The 17815-nt window shown below is 30.9% G+C and overlaps 2 protein-coding genes across 2 annotated transcripts; both read right to left on the bottom strand.

The window, feature by feature from the left end:
- Window positions 1–486: 486 nt before the first annotated feature.
- On the bottom strand, window positions 487–10315 carry LOAG_02957 (hypothetical protein; the record flags this gene model as incomplete). Its single annotated transcript, XM_020446179.1, has 23 exons — window positions 487–641; window positions 842–1009; window positions 1407–1713; window positions 2103–2200; window positions 2288–2358; window positions 2436–2550; window positions 3012–3087; window positions 3338–3426; window positions 3658–3819; window positions 3914–4163; window positions 4440–4580; window positions 4828–4937; window positions 5561–5704; window positions 5969–6053; window positions 6298–6474; window positions 6821–6991; window positions 7313–7528; window positions 7661–7780; window positions 8091–8240; window positions 8403–8456; window positions 8684–8872; window positions 9540–9653; window positions 10133–10315. The coding sequence occupies 23 exons, from the start codon at window positions 10313–10315 to the stop codon at window positions 487–489; spliced, it is 3345 nt and encodes a 1114-aa protein (XP_020303447.1).
- Window positions 10316–13106: 2791 nt separating this feature from the next.
- On the bottom strand, window positions 13107–17712 carry LOAG_02956 (cyclic-nucleotide gated cation channel; the record flags this gene model as incomplete). The annotated part of the gene is made up of 13 exons (XM_003138493.1): window positions 13107–13239; window positions 13521–13636; window positions 13847–13980; window positions 14307–14472; window positions 14613–14663; window positions 14863–15018; window positions 15313–15406; window positions 15738–15914; window positions 16088–16246; window positions 16491–16701; window positions 16833–16946; window positions 17165–17412; window positions 17696–17712. The coding sequence occupies 13 exons, from the start codon at window positions 17710–17712 to the stop codon at window positions 13107–13109; spliced, it is 1776 nt and encodes a 591-aa protein (XP_003138541.1).
- Between the last annotated feature and the right edge of the window lie 103 nt (window positions 17713–17815).

Genomic DNA, 17815 nt, shown 5'->3' with positions numbered 1-17815 from the left:
ATATATATATATATATATATATATATATATATATATATATATATATATATATATATTATTTATTTATTTATTTATTTATTTATCTATTTATTTATTTATTTATTTATTTATTTATTTCAGTGTGTAATTTTCATCCATTGGTAGTTCTTTAATTAATTTGTCCTTCAGAATAATCGGCTATGCATTTTGATTTTTAATTGTATTTGTTATGATGTAGTTTGTTTAGACGAATAGCTTAAAACATCAAATTCTAATATATTATAACTAAAAAAAGTTTCAAATAAAAAACCTTTCTCTATAACTTCCGGAGACTGTTCACTTCCAGATTCATCTTGAGCAAGTCTAAAAGTGAAAGAGCTATTTAAATCCGTATGTTTTATTCAACTACTACCTGCTAATTTCTCGATTTTGATAAACCAAAAAGTTATATCCTAAATAAACTTTCGGGAAAAAATTGGTGTAAATTCAACAATAACTATTACAATTTTAAAGAAAGAAAACTAGCGTTTTGTTATAAACTTTCTTATCTTGAACATTCTCATCTTTGGTGGTGCTTTTCTTTGTCATATCCGCGCATGATTTTGAACTAACATTATCATTTCCTGTATATTTCTCTAATTCCTTCATCATTAATGGTGGCCCTAAAGATAAATAACATTATAAAAAGATACTTTTTCATACTTATATATCGGCTTAATCGCAGATTGCAATAACCTGAATCGAATAAATCGCACAAGTCTACGCTTGATTCTTATCATATAATATCAATTATTTCTTGCCATTTTTCCGAAATGGATATCAAATTTTGAATTGCATGACTAAAACTTAATATGAAACGGACTATTCAACTGCTGCACATTTCGTGATGATTGCTCATTCTGACTCCTTTGCACCTCATCGATCAGCACCATAACATCAATTCGTTTCCTTGTATTCGCGCAAGTTTTGGTTCTAACCAATAGCTTCGGTGGTGATGCAACTTTAATATTATTATTTAATTCTTCAGAGTCTGGAAGGGAGCTAATATTAACTAGATGCTTTGAAAATCTAGAAACATGAAATTTAAAAGGGAAATTATCCGCTAAAATAATAGATGTGATTACAAATTTGTAAAATCTGACTGACTTTTATTTGTTTCATTTTTCCACAGATCGTTCTTCTACTACTCAGATTATCAGATTCCTATTATTTTTCTAAGTAAAAAGAAAAGGTATTTTCCATAGCCATAATAGAACACAATGTAAAATGTCTCACACTTCACCACAATGATTATCATTTCATTATGTGGTAGTGCAATGTCGCTCTGATTCCATGAAATCGAAACGAAAATTGAGCTATTTCATTTAGGAAGAAACCTCACTAAATCAAATCATATGGAATTTCAAATGAAAAATTGAAGAGAAAACCTTTTCCGAATTGATCACAGACACAGCCATGCTGCTGTTCTTGATGGAGAGAATGATATCGTTCCCCTCGCCGACTACCTTTCCCTTGTTCTTCTAATTGAGTCCCGTTTACAAATTGTCTTTTGAAACCCGTATGTGCCATTCCTCGATTATAACATCTTTCACCTTCGCCGTAACTCGATGATGACAAGCTCCGAGAAAATGATGAGTAATGACCACCGAAATGATTCCTTGATTGTCTCACTATGCGCCCACCGCGTACCATGTCACTAGATCGCAACGAATTTTGACTTGATCTCCCTTGATACTACAACATGTTAGACTAAGAATTCCATAAACATATAACTATACTTTTCGTTGTATTTCTGGGATATTTTCAAACTGAGAAAAGGTGCATCAAAATCAACTTAGAGTGACCACTGTATTGCATATTAAAAGTCCCATTACTAAATATTTTAGAACTGACTTTTCACTCCATAAACCATGTCCTTTCATATTGGAATCCCATGAACTTTTATTTACCTGGAACCATCTCATCTCAAAATTCAGTAAAAATTTTGAACATCATCTTTCTGCTCGTACTTCACCACCACAAACAATAATGGGGCACACAAGTAGCGATTTCTATTTAAAAGCCACTTCCATGAATGCAAACTATTTTCGAAATTTTAGTTTTTAGACCAATTAGAACTTTACCTTTCTTGAAAAAACTTCACGTGTGTTTGGATGTGCACAGTAATAATGCAATTGTGATGATGAATATCGAGAATTTTCCCAGGCAGTACTATCATGTGCTAGAATATTCAAAATTTACTATTCCATAAGAGAGGTGGTAGGGAGATTATGAAGTTTCAAAAATTTTGAAAATTAGCTAATTTTACTTCTCGTTGGCTGGTGCTCTGTTCGGTAATTGTATGTATCGTCGATAACATCACTGTTTTGTTGTAGTAATCTAGAAAGGATTATTTAAAGTCAGTTAAAGATCCGATCAAAATCTGCCAGTTTCTGGGGAAACTTTAAAACTATCACCGATGTTGATTAGAATTCTGTGCAGGGTTGCTGCATGAAATTGAATATGACGGGTTGGTATTACGATTGCTAAATAAGTGTGATAGGCGCACATCAGATGAAGCTTCTCTCGAATCTACAAGGGGATGATTAAGCAAGAAAAAAATTTTATGAAATCCCAATAATGCGAAGTGTCACTTATCAGCGTTATAAGCAGAGGTAAGCAACAATTGTAGATTAGAATAGTAAACAAGGGAAAGTGAAATATAGATAATCACACACTCATCATTTTATCTCAGACTGCTAAAGTAATTACTTATTACAGTGTGGACGATAAATAAATCGGCGCAATCTTTCAGAAACTCAATTAAAAGTTATTATAGTAACATGTGAAATATGTTACTAACATGTAACATGTATATTATAGTAACATGTAACATGTGTATTATAGTAACATGTATAGTAACATGTGAAACATAAGTCTAAAATATTTCAAGCACAGTATCTAATTTAGGTTCCAAGTTGCTATAAATGAACTGTTTCTTAAGAATTTTAAAAATGAAACGTTACACAATGATGCACAAAAAAATCATCAACCTCTTGCTGATAACCCTTGCGGCACATCCCTAACTGTATTGGCGCTCATGTCATGATGGTATTCACGAATATAATTCTGGAACTTTAGACTTTTCAAATTCCGTTCATTTTATATTATCAAATTTCGTAATCGTATTATTCATTTATCTATTAAAGATTGTTACTGTAAAAAAAAGAGATTATAAGGAAGTCTTAAGAAATTATGTAAATTCTTCGCAACATAAAAGCGTCAAATTAAAATTTGGCTGTTTTGTGTGCTTACCATTAGTTTTCCGTACCAACAAAAGTTAACAGAATAGAGTGTTCAAGCATGCAAAAGATGGAACCTTATTTGTGAATGAAGATTTCAACGAAAGATTTTTTTTTGTTTGCCAAGTTTTTTCTGGAGAACTGGCCATTGAGCTTTGAGCGCATTCTACAGAAAATATATTGAAACAGAACAATTAACAGTAATGCAGAGAAATTATGGTTCTTGTAGTCATGAAATCAAATGTAATTATGAAATATAGATCCCTTTAATTCATGTAGATCTTTTAATCATAACCTTTTCTCTGCGCCTATCAGCTTAACAGCAATATTAACAGATTGAGATTCATTTCAGTCACCCACAAAATTGTGAATCATCAATTTAGATAAGTAAGATTACCTGCTGGCCTCACAAATGTTTCTGGAGGCTTTGTCTCCCATATTCGAGGCATATGACCGAAATATTCAGTTGATTTTAATGCTTCAATTGTACCGGATGATTGAAACCACTGCGGCGGACTATTCTGAAGCATGGCAGCAGCTACTGCCATTGTTGTGGAGCCTTAAAATACTGATTTAATCAAAAACTGATTCGTTTTCAAGTCACATAAATGCATCTCTTTCCTTTTACTATCTTGCTATCATTGATAAATTACCTTGATCACTGATTAATGCATCGACAACATTAGCTCCAGAACTCATCAAACCCTGCGGTTGGGGTACAAACGACTGCGTACGCACCGACGACTTCTTGCACAAATATTTCGATTCCGATATATTCCCCGTAGTGCTACTTGTTAAATCACAATTAGTATTACTAGCAATTACATTAAAATTGTACGCTTCCGAATGTCCATCAAAATTCCGACCGGCAGATGCCTTGTTAATATTTCGAATATATTCCCTCTGAAAAAAAAAGAAAAAACTAGACATTAAATATGAAAAAAACCCGAGCATTAAAATGAAATGTAGGGCATGAGGAGTGTGCTTATCATCATTTCTTATTGGCTATAGAAACTTCAGAAATTAACTGCTTAACTGACCAAATAATATGAAGAATTAAAAAATAGATAAGTTTAACGAAAGCTATTTGTTTTCTAAATCCACAGAATACTAACTTATACGTTCTCTATTAATTTCTTAACTATTCTCAGTATCAAAATTGGAAATTAGAATCAGAACCTTTTGTGGAACAGCTACACCGGATAACGGCCTTCCAAAATCGTTAATTGGAATCATCATGAAACCCTTATTTTCATTCTGTCGAAAGAAGTCCAAGAATTTTGGTACAGACATATTCACCCTATTTGAAGCATTTTGCTCCTGTAATATACTTATTACTCCAACTTGTAGTTTGAGTAACACTCCGGTTCCGGTCTGACATCAGACAACATTTTTCATATATCCTTTCTTTAAACTCTAGCTTCTATACTTCGAAAAGGAAAATCTTTTTAAAAACTTATCAAGAAAGCAATTACTTTCTTCGGATAAGTAACAGTAATCGTTTCCTCGTAGTAATAGAATACTGTAGTCAAAGTATGTGGGGTAATGCAAAAACCTAGCCACTAACTTTTGGCACAATCGATGGCGCTGAAGCCGAAAACTTTATGGCTCCTTCTTCGGTCTTTTTCTGTCCTGTAATCTTATATGTGGACGAGTGGTCCTGAATTTCACCGCAAGCTCAAATAGTGAGGTTTTAAAAAACAAAGATATTAAGTAAGGCCAATATTTCTTAATGCATTCTCAACACCATGGTTTTAACAGAGACAATTATGAGAGAAATTTGAACGGTTGTTACTAAAATTATACACTGTTAATCTATCTTTTAGAAGAATTTTTATGACTGCTACCTTTACCTTTACAGTATTTCTTATACGTATCTCCAATTATAAAACATGAGATCAAAAAACAAAGCATGAAAATGTTCTACCGTCACTTTACGATTAATTATTCAAATTTTTTTTTTGAAGAAAATTGATTTAAAAACGGACATCAGGTCAAAACTACACGTGAACAAAGGCAGCAATACCATTCATCTCTATATAAAAAAGTTAGGCCTATTAAGACATGAATCCCAATCTTTTAAAGGTTTATAAAATTGAAAATTACTCAAGTAGTTTTCCAGCAAACATTCAACCTGACTACGGAAACTCAACAAGGGACTAAAAATGTGGGTTATCCCAATAGACTAGCAATGTTTTTCCTTTAAAAAAAAGTATGACCAGTTAAATCCAATAAAGATTTCTGTTGAATAATTGATACAGCACAAAGCTAAATTATAAAGATCTGCAAAGTATATTTACTTGCTGAACTGCCAACTGTTATTGCGATTGGTATATTTTCATCCTCGGATGGTTGGAATACTTCTTGATAAACATACATTTGTGGTAATAACCCAGCAATATCGTTTATTACAGGTGATGGAATAACAGGTATTCCTGACAATGCTGAAAGAAATATGGAAATTACTATAACAAATTATCCAAGAGATAAAAGGATGATAAGGACAATAAAGATTTTTTTTCCAAACAGTTAAACTAAGCTTTTGAAATTAAATAATTGGATTCAATTGACTGGGAAAATGATTAAGCGCGGAGCCAATTAAGTTTAAAAAATATACCTTTGAATATGTATTGTGGTTAGAAACGTTTACTAATGCCTTTTTAGTTTTTGATAACCTTAAAAGTAAGAAGAGTTCGAAATCTACTTACAGTTTCGCTTATAACTTGACTGACTATTTTGATTTAACTGTGAATAAAGCAACGATGAAGCCTTTGCTAGCAAATCATTTGAACTCTGAAAAGAACAAATAAATTCCATTCTGTTATAAATGCTTTAATAAAAATTCGCGCAAGTTTAACAATTAAAATCCTCCACCACTTTTCTTAATTAAATGTATTTTTCAACAAGCAGATACTGTCCTCCCCACCTTTCACGAAAGACCAATAGTTCAAACATGCAAACATTTTATTTCCCCTAACCAGCTTCCATTGATCGTGTTTGTCCACTGGATCCACTTTTTTATAATTTGAAGACTTACTTCGGCGATAACCTGATTACTTTTGGCAATTAATGCTCGGAAATCATTCTTGAAGAAATTGAAATCTTTTGCTACGATCAATGGCTCATTCTCCAAAATACTACTCCGAAGAAGTTGGTGTCGCATTGCATAAACATTAGTTAGATTGTATTCTTCAGACTCAATTGTCACCAAATTCTGCAAATCGGAAAATTTGATGTCGAAATGACAAGAATAAAAACGGATGTTTCCTAACAGCCAATTTAAAAACGGGTGTTTCCTAATAGCCATAAATTCCGTTTATCGATTATTCACAAATAATTAAAAAAAACGGAATTTTTAATCATCTTTTTCCATCCTTACTGTTTCTTCGCTTTTAGACATCCAAGTGACTTTTTTAAAATTTGCGCGATTTTTTTGAGTTGATTAAATAAAAGCCAAATTTTTTCAGTCTTTTAATATCGACAGTAGAATATAGTTGCTGGGAAGTAAATAATCGGATAAGGAATACACATCAAAACTTTCTAAAATTCATCAAACATACTCGTAAAGTATCGCTTGTAGTTAATTGCTCGCCTTCTAAGCGACTTTTCTTTATCATAATTGTTAAATCATGTTCTTTATCACGCAAGAACAACTCTCGATTTGATGCATCAACCGGACAATGTAAATCATTATTTTCCACATCAAAAATTAAACGTACAGGAAGAAGACCCTGGAACAATACTTCATCTTCAGCTTTTGCTCAAAAACGGTTTTTTGGAGTACTAGTCCGAATGTGTATCAATTCTATTTTTTTAAACGATATTTTCCGACTATTGATTGAAGAAAAAGTAATTCATTTGTAATTAACAATGTAAAATATTTTACGTAAAATTATTCCGCTGCTGAAGAAAGCAACAGAGTAGCACCTAAAAGTAGACAAGCACCTAACAGCACCTGAAAAAGTACATAAGAGTGATAGGTTGGAAAGTGATAAGCACATAACTTCACATAGGACGTAAAGAATAGGAAATAGTAAATAAAGGTAGTGAACCTGAATATACTTCCTCGCTTTCATAATAGCACACACAGAACCAAACAGATAAAATATGGTTGCTCCAAAATGACGGTCAGCTACAGTTGGAAAATAAATGATTGCCTTTGTTTCCAAACTTATCATTCGTATCAAATATCCGTCCGGTACTCCCGTAACAGCTAGCTGTTGTACAGCCGGTATATCCATTACTGTTGAATATATCATTGCTGAACTCTAAAAAAGTATGTTTTAGCCTGTTTACTTGATTGCCCATTTTTGAATTCACATCACGTCTTCATAATTCAAGTTATGTTTGATTTAAACTCTCAACCCGCTTGGCAGAGTTCCAGAATCAAAAAAGTTTACATGTTCACTGTCGTTTGTAGCATCAAACAGTAATCGGTGAAGAGCTACACAGGCATTACATATATCACGCTCATGAGATAGAGCACCGCGTACAACACATAATGGAACTAGATCCTTTGGCTAGAAAATGAGTATATCAGGCAATTTTCAATCACATCAGTGAATATGGAGGAATCAACGAATGGGGAAGAATATGCGTAGATATCTTATTTTTTAAATTTAGCTGAGAAAGTTAAAACTTGAAGACCATAAAAAACGACTGGACAAACTAACACCTCATCCTCATTTTTTCCAGGTTTCACTTCTCTGATGATTATCTTCTTGTATCTCTTATACGAGTAACAACAATTTTGCTACATCAAAAACCTCAAATTATATTTCCATCATATGGTGAATAATAAAATAGGTGGAAGAATATAAAAGAACTCACCAACTGCGGCGATTGCACTATTATTTCGATGTTAGGAAAATTAATTAATTTTTCGGCAATCGCTTTATCGATAATATTTTTTACATCCTTCATTAATATGTTAGGTTTCAACGTCCTTAGAGGAAAACTGATCGCTACAGGCGTGAAATTCTAAAAAATATTGTAACAGCATCATAAAAAATTTCGCGCATCATCGAAAGACATAACTACTGTAATTAAAAAAGAAAATTTTCTAATCAATTGCAAACTTCAAACTTGAAAAGAAAAATGCGTATCAGCATATTAGGAAGAAAATCAAAAAGCTTATCATACTCTAATTCGAATACGGGCTTGTTCAACATTCGCTAGCGGTCCTGTTAACGTCACCTGCAATAAGTTAAATAAACTTCTATGCCTTGAAATTTTTTGAAAGAAATCTTTTCCTGAGTAAAATTAGGATGAGAAAATATTGCCAAGTTCTTCGGTTATTAAGAATTCCAAAATGTAGAATAAGATTATGAAATTTTTCGAACTTTAGCCTAGAATGGAAATAACACCAAAGTTTCGATGCCGTCATGGTTTTTGATTTTCAGTGAAACAGTTATAATACCTACTCTATTTACATAATCACTGGCATTTTTGATATCAGGCACTAAATCTGGGAACTGAATGAGTACACCAGTATCCTGCATAATTTGTGGTATTGAATCTTCATCACACCAAGCTTCCATTCGCTCCATCATGCCAGCATGTTCGGCATTTGGTATTTCGATCGTTAACGTTACATTTTTCGACAACGGAATCTTTAAGAGTGACGTAAATTTTAAGGATTTAGGGACATTTTTTCAGCGTATAATCTGCACTGATGTTCAGTCTCTGCAGACAATTCATATTTGATGTATGGAACTTATGTAGAGACTAAGCATCAGAAAAGTTGTGGCATTAATAATGCTGATACAAATTTTCTAATAAAATTCAACGCATTGATAGGAATTTTCTAACAAATTTCAACTCCTAAAGATTGGTCAGCTATCACAAATTTAGATATTGAAATAAAGTCTTAGAATTTAACGCAAGTTTTCGATCTCGACGTAGATTGCATCAAAAATTAAGTAGTTGCTTTTAGCCTCTGCTAAAAATCACTCATTTGGCCTCTCCCAATAAAAGGCCGAGATGATTTGAGACAAAAATATGTCGTGGACAAAATTTCATGATTCAGTAAATCCGATTTACATATATATCGCATTATCCCTGAAGAGCAGGGATGAAAAGACGAGATGCTATTCAACAATATGTCAATTAATATAATTTCGGTTTTGCATTCTAAGATAATTTTGGACATGTATTTATTGTATTGTATGCATCCTGCACGTCGAGAAATAGTTAAAAATCTATTTATTTTAGCTTTTTTTTCCACTATTTCAATTCGTTTAGTTGCAGTTCCAAACCAAGAAATCTCGAGATGCATACCCGTTCCAAGTACTGTATCACGCTTCCATTAGTAGCTTTTTGCAATCGATTCGTTTCAGACTTACGACGCTGTTCATAAGCTAGTTCTACTCGTCGTTTCATCGCATCAAACATCTAAAATTATAATTTGAAAATATAATATCAAACCAAATCATAATTTGTAATTCCGAGTCCCATTCATTGTGGGTACCCAATTCTGTTTTTATTTTTTGACTCTTGGCGGTCTGACCGTTTACGCTTAGCAACGTCAATATTTTATGACTTGGTCAATGCCCTTCCAGAATTCACCACATGTCAATGCCCGTATTCCTGTAAGAACTAGAAAGATTAAATGCAATGGTCACAAAGGATGGACAAATTCACAAAGATCTTGAAGTGAAATTTCAAACTTCTAATTTCTTAATACGAAATAGCTAAAAATTCATAGTTTGTAACATCTGTAAAATCCATTTTTCTGCATTTTATACCCGAATCAAATAAAACTTTGTCTTCTTTCTGTAACAATTTTGTCGTAAATTTTTTTTTCGCTGATCCAAACTTAAATAAAATTTCCTTTTCTTTTCGAATTTTCACTAAATTTGAAATTTCCTCACCTTAGCACTTTCTTGTGAACGATGATAAAAACTGACGAAAAATTCGCTACGTGACTGCCGAAACATATCCTGGTGTGGGAAATGAACATTTGGACGTCTGGGATTTGCTCGCGGCGTAAAGCCACCGCGAAGAGCCCAATGGCCCGCAATTGGCATACTCCCCGATGGGGCACACTCACACATGCAATTCAAGTTACTCGCTTAATGTGTCTGTTCCTTTAGAATTGAAACTGAAATTTAGGAAAGGAAATGAATAATCAATATAATTGATAGCTTGAAGTATTACTAACGAATTTCTCGATTACTTTTTATTCTCACAGCTGAGTCCTTGCTCTTTGTAATTTACAGTTTTAGGAATAACAAAACAGGAAGTTTGAGGAAAATCTGCCTAATAATATTGGCACGAAAGAAAAATTTTTTAAATTAACACAAGCCAGTACTCTTTCTCTTCCTTACTCTATTCCGCCTCGCGTACTAATGCGTGAAAGTTTTTTAAAAGATTCGTGAAATCAATCTCGAATTTTGAAAATAAGAATAAAATTAAAAATCTAGAAATATCATCGAATAGGTCGTATTCAATGAATGTCTAACCAAAACGAATAGAGAATAGAGTAAAAAGGACTAAAGTAACAGTTAGTACTGCGAGTTCTTTCTATGATGTTTGTGCGAGGCTTATTTGTTGTCTCTATCTACAGGCTGTGTTGAACTGTCTAGTGATAAAGTAGGAAATTATTTCATTATTTCGTCAAGGAATTTATGAAAATCCCGCCTTAAACCTACACTAGCAGTTCATCGACTCACGAGTTGTCAAATTTCGATTTTCATTTCAATCATTCGCAAATAGACGAGAAACGTACAAAGGAAATGTTTTTTATATGTGACGTTTAAATGATCGGAGCATCACGTAATAGTACATGTAAGATGTAAAACAAATAAAATGCATATATTTTACAAATAAAATGATATATTTTTTCAAATAAAATGAATAAAACAAATAAAATGCATATATTTTTAATAGTTTTTAAAAGTAACTTTATTTAGATGTAAGCTTTGATACGTGAATGTCACGTTTTAATTCTTACGTCTAATGACGAATCATGAATGCTACGCTAACCATTTCCATTCTTTCACAGTAGTTGTTGGTAATTATAACAATTTATTTCGATATTTGTAGAAACCTTAAAATATTTCAAAACTTTGCCTAAGAAGTAAATAAATATTCAATACAAAAGGCAATTCACTGTCTCTAAACTTTAAACGCTTCGGCCAAAGTTAAATTTTGATTTTGTTCAATCCAATAATACATTTCAGATTGATTTTTTCCCTTTTATCTCATTTCATTTCGTTTTAATCCCATTTATTTTTACTCTGTTCAATTCACTCTCATACTTACATTCCTACAGAATCATCTGATGCACCATCCCATCCTGAAAATACTTTTTGAAAGCCGTTCATTCTTCATTTTCTCATTTCTGGATCCATTTTTCTTTTGTCTTTACTTCTCGTACGTAACTACTCCAATTTCGTAGCATCATTCCGTTCCGAACCGAAGAAAACAAAATCTGATCTTGTTAGTAATTTCAAACACCCGCTTCCCCAGTCTTCTCATATCCGCTAGATCACCCTACCCTCTCATCCCTCTGCCTAATTTAGGTTACGCCACGTCCGCGCCCTTATTTCACGAAGAATATATGCAAATTATGGAGACCAGTAGCGTGTTTTGCATTGGACGTTTAGACGAAGGATTATCCAAGAGCAATTCACCGGGGTGATTGTCTCCCGGTTTCTCTCTATGATTGCTCTTCTTAATTCACATCAAATTTTATGTTCCAAAATAATGCGCATTAACTCTAATTTGTTTTAGATCTTGTATTACATTTAAGATATTTAAAATAGCATCTAATAATGAGCATGACATACTCTTTTGTGGAGTTTTCTAAAATACCTCTCCTTTCGTCACCTGGAATCAGTAAGGATTTCCCGGACTTTCTATCTTTATCTTAAGATCTGGGCTATGTAAAATCCACTTTTTATCGAAAACATAAATTTTTTATGGAAAAAATATAAACGCGATAAAATTTGAAATACGTGAATTTAAATTACTTTATTTACACGTCTTATTTGATGATATTATTGACTAATCTGCTCAAATACTAACAAATCTCAGAAATCTTGTCATCTTTCCTTTCCATGTCATCTTTCCTTTCTTCCTTCATCCCCAATTCACTAAAACTCGATCTACTCGTAAAAATCAAATCAAAAAAGAAACAATCAACCAACCCCGCGATACTCAAATGAAGATTCCTTGTAATGACATCCCGAATAGACCGCTCACAATTGTTGGTAATAGAACTGTGATCGACTACAAACACTTCATATATTTATTCTTGATTTGCATATTGGCTAAACAAGCACATGACGAAGATATGCTCTCTATGTCTGTAAGCCTATTTAGAGTGGAGCGTTGATAACGGAAGTGGAATGTTGATAGCAATTTGCATTTTTATCAAAAGTGTTGTGGAACGAATTTTATTCTGATATCATTATCACATTTTTTAAATTATCTTCTTGCGGATATTTCACAAATTTGAACAGATCAACCGATCTTTTAATGCATTTTATTGATTCATAACAAAAAGAAAGGTTCATTTCTGTTTGAAACTGTCTATCTTAACATTTACAGATAACTTGAGAAGGAATAGTATTCAATTTACTTCTACAAATTTTTTCCATTCAGCTGAATTTGTTTAATTTTAACTTTAAACAATTTTAAATTCTAAAACTCAGCTCTTTCATAATTTTTTCATTCTTTTTAATAGATTTAAAAAAAAAGGCAGACTTCTCAAAAGTTCAAATTCGATAGCAAGTTGTAATTTTTTCTTTTTCTGACAGAATACAACTTTATTGATACAATTAAGGCTGATTACTCATTTAACCCTTATTAATATCATCTAAGTATCACTTATTCTATCTGTTAATCATCATCATCATCTGCATTGGCTAAGTTATCATTTGTTTGGTATTTTGCTAATTGTGTTTCTAAATATTCAATTCTTGCCAACAATTTCGATTTCGTACTGTTGAATTCTGCTACAAATCGAGCCATTCTGTAAAAAAAAAAAAAAATTCTCATATCATTTACTCAATTCACACGTACAACATTTATCATCTTATCATTCTCATTTCTATTTCTCATCTCTATTCTTTCATCATTCTCTCAAATTTTTATCATACTTTTCATAATCATTTTATTTTTTACCTTAATCTTTCTTTAATAAAGTTTTATTCAAAAATTCGTTCCATAAATTTAAAATTTATCGAAAAAATCGATTTTTCCTTAAGGTTTGATTTAAATTGTAAATTTTTTGCAAATATTCTATATCAGTACTTTGTTTGCAGAATTTTTGATGTATTTTGTAAACTTTTGGCCATCTCCTCTGCACTGATCTGCTCTTCTGGTGCATCTTCATCCAATAGACCATCTTTTCGAAGAATTTCTCGACCCTAAATTGTTTTTGATTACATAAAGCTTACGTAAACATCTAAATTTTCCATTTATCCGTCTATTAGTAACAACACATCTGTAGCATCATATATGAATATCTTTAATGAAGCCTAAAATATCGTTCATCAAAAATTAAATTATAGAATTCCGAATAGCAATGCAATAATGTATGCTGATCAAAATGAAAGTATCCGGAAAAAAAAAAAAACTTTTGCAATGAGTAGTTTCCTTGCATCCGGATACTCCTTTAATGCAATCCAAAGATCCTTTTTGTTCAAGGCAAACAAATCCGTATAACCAACTGATCGTACATTTGCTGTTCTTCGGTTACCATTTTTACTTCCTAAATGAAATTTCAGTTTAACTTCTCTCTTCTATTTTTCCATCCAGCTATTGGCCTCACATGCACTGAATTAACAATTTAGACGTGCATTTCGTATTTCAAACAGAGGATCAATTCCATAATTAATCTCATCTAAGCAAATAATTTGCTAATTAGAGAAAGAAGCAACTAGTAAAAGTTTGCCATGTTTCAAGTTGATTTACTGAAAAATTCCTAAATAAAAATTTAGCTTAATTTCTTTCATGAAATTTCGGTTCAATTTGTATTTAATTCCGGAAAATTGTGATATCATTGAATAATAATGATAATTTTTACATATATCTAACCAGCGATATTAAGTATACTAAGTTCGCCAAAAACAGCGCCTTCCTGTAATGTAGCAAAAATTTTAATCCCATCATCAGCAACAACTTGTAATTTACCACGTTTAACAATATACATTTCACGTCCAATATCACCCTTTTTGCATATATAATCACCGGGAGAAAATGTCTAAAAAATATTACCTCTGCTTTTGTTATATATAATTTTTGTTTGATTTAATTCTAATTTTCTTTACATTCAGGATTTATTTTTTTTAATGCATTTTCAAAAATTCAGAATTAAAAAATTAGATAGAATTAAGTGAATACCTGCTGTTGAAGTTTTAACACTAATTCAGCTAAAAGACCGGCTTCACAATCCTGTAATTCAATAAATTTCATTTTCATTCATTTATTTATCCATCATTTCAAAATTATTTAATAGAATAAACTTCTACAAACCATTTATTGATTTTTGAATCTCTTAAAATTTCTGATACTCAGAAATTACTAAAGAGAATTTACTAAAGTAAATAATTGGTGTAAAAAAAAAAAAAAAAAAAAAAAAACCATCCTTTACCTGAAAAATACGTACTCTTCTAAGAGTTTCATAATGCACTTGCATAGCAATTTCCGTTTGCAACTTATCCGGAAGCACTTTCAATACACGTTGATCACTTAAAGATTGCTTATGTTCCCATAAATAATCAAACCATTTAATAACTCGTGTTTCAAGCTAAAATTTACATTTTTCATTTCATATAATCATTTTCAACATCTTCCAACCATATGATTCAATTCTGAACTAAAATTAATTTCCGGTTATGAATATTATAAATTATCTAATAAATCTGCAAAGTATTCATGTAGCCTTAGCTTAAAATAATTCCTCTTTAATAATTTCACCTGTATGAGATGTGGACTAAACGTTTAATATCCATTAAGTTTCTCTTTCAGAAAATTCATCAATTAGTATTTTTTCATCATTTAATCATTTATATCAAAGAATTCAAAAAGTGAATTTAATTACTTCTTTGTTCACTTTTCTCAATTTCATATACTGTTTAATGTTATCCATTTGATTTTGAAATTTTGTCCTTGCTGCACTCATATTTGATATTGCACTGTAAAAAGTGATGATAAAATTTTACCAATCCTATGCATTTATTTTTAATCATAAACAAAGATTTGAATAAAATTTGAAAAATTTTTAATTTTTGATTTATAATGAAACATTATGATATTATCAAAGATAATAGATGATCTTATCGTCTTCCCAATTATTACTAATCATATCTGTTTAGATTACAAATAAAGTGGGAGAAAAAAAAAAGGAAGAAAGAAAGAAAGAAATGGAATAAAAATTCCGATTAAATATTTCCCAAAAATTTTAATTTAATAGTATTTCATTTAATTTATTCACAAAATAATTATTCAAAAATAATTTTACTATACCTGCCAACATTACCAACTATAGTAGCAAAGATTAATACACCACACATCAAATCTACAATTACAAAAAGGAATTCCATATTCCTCTTTGGACTTGGTACTTCACCAATTGTTGTTAAAATTAATGTAGACCAATAAAAACTATAGATATAACGCCTTGCAAGTGTATCTTCTACACCACTAAATATGAACATTTATAATGATTTATTAATTTTATAAGTTTATAATTTGAATTTAATTAACGAATCATTTAATTGATAACAAAATTTCCTAACTTTAATAATTATTACCGTGAAATTTGATGCTAATCATTGCTAAATTACTTAATATTTCTAGGCTTATACGATACTTACTCAGGTAAACTTTGCTTATTGAGTGATCCATAGACCCAACCATCAGTGCCAAGGCCAATTGCCTCACTTATAAAAAAATATATACAAGCATTCCAATGAATGATTATAATAATATTGACAATAACACAAAATATACGAAATGCATTTGGCATCGAACTCCTGCAAAATTTCACAATTCAATTTTTTTTTTTTTTCCTCAGTTGCATAATCAATAATGAGGTTTAAAAGGACATTTTAAAATACAAATATGGCGCAATTGTCATCCCTAAATAATTTAATACTTATAAAAATGACCGTAATGATATCTGAAATGTAATCTTTGTTGTTTTGAAATTTTTGAAATTAAATAAAAAATCATTTCATCTGCTATATTGAGGATTGTTTCATGCAAAAATAGCTAAACCTAGTTTCGGTACGATCGATAAAATCCGAAAGGCGTGGATAACGAATAATCCGATTGAAACGTAAATGCGGTACTGATTGACGAAATATTAATGATAAGATAAGATCAAATGGAAGAACACTAATTATATCCAATTTAAATTGCATTGATTTCAGATAAAGCCTTGTAATTCGTGAAATATCTTGAACAAGCAAACCTTGTTCCAGGAAACCTTAATAGAGATATTTACCTTTCAAATAAACATTTATTCATATTTCCGAAAATTTTACTTATCAAAAAGTTATCAAATATTATCATATCTATTATCATATTATCATGTAATATTATCATAAAGATTTTTACCTGTTCTGGAACGTACAAACATATCGAGTGCATAAATTAGATCCATAATAAGATCCACTAATAACCAGACAATCCAGTAATAACCGGAACCCAAATCATAAAAAACTGATCGAGCTTGAAAATAATAAAAAAAAAACAACAGTTTTAATACATTTGTAAGAAATAATTGAAAATTGAAAATTTTACACGAAATGGTATTTTCGTTTTGCAAAAAAATAAAAAAAAATCGAATAATACTTTATTTTGGTGAATAAAATTTTAACAAACAATTTTTTAATAGTATCGGGGTATTAATGAATGATTAATTTTATGCAAAAATGAAAAATGCTTACCAATGACAACAATTAAGTTATAAGTAAATGCGCATGATACAACACTTAACCAATAATAGTAAAATTCATCTTTCGTATCTAATACCCATTTCTTTCGTAAATATTGCCATTTTGTCTCGTATATCGTTGCAGGTATTTCTTCTGTCACAGATTGTTTTGGACATGGGACAGATGTCGTAACCGATGATTGTATAGTTTTTTTCCGGTGTTTTGATTCAAATTTGTTGATTCCAGTTGTGGTGAATTTTCTGAAGTTTTTGCAGGAATCCGTTTTTCTTCCTCATTTATGTTACATATTTTATTTGATCGAAATGATTTGTACTTCTGCAATTGTTCACATTAAATTAATTAATCTTAAATTAGGATTTATTAAGATTTAAAATTAATTCAAATCAATTAATTTGATATCAATTACAAAAATTGTAATAATCGTTTTTTCTTCGAAATCATAATGAATATAAAACAGTAATAATAGAAATGGAATAATAAATTACTAAATTAAATTCCAATTGATCAAACATATTGATTAACCTTTTGAAATGATTCATTATCCGAAATACTTTTTGTAGCTGAAGCATTTGGTAAATTTCCTCTTTTTTTCAAATGATTTTTAGTAAGCATTTTGTAGTTTTGTTCATAAGCTAACTTCTG

This window comes from Loa loa (genome assembly GCF_000183805.2).
Source record: "Loa loa unplaced genomic scaffold supercont3.412, whole genome shotgun sequence".
Lineage (NCBI taxonomy): Eukaryota > Metazoa > Nematoda > Chromadorea > Rhabditida > Onchocercidae > Loa > Loa loa.
Note: the sequence above shows the minus strand (reverse complement) of the source record. Positions and strands in the feature narration are given on the sequence as shown.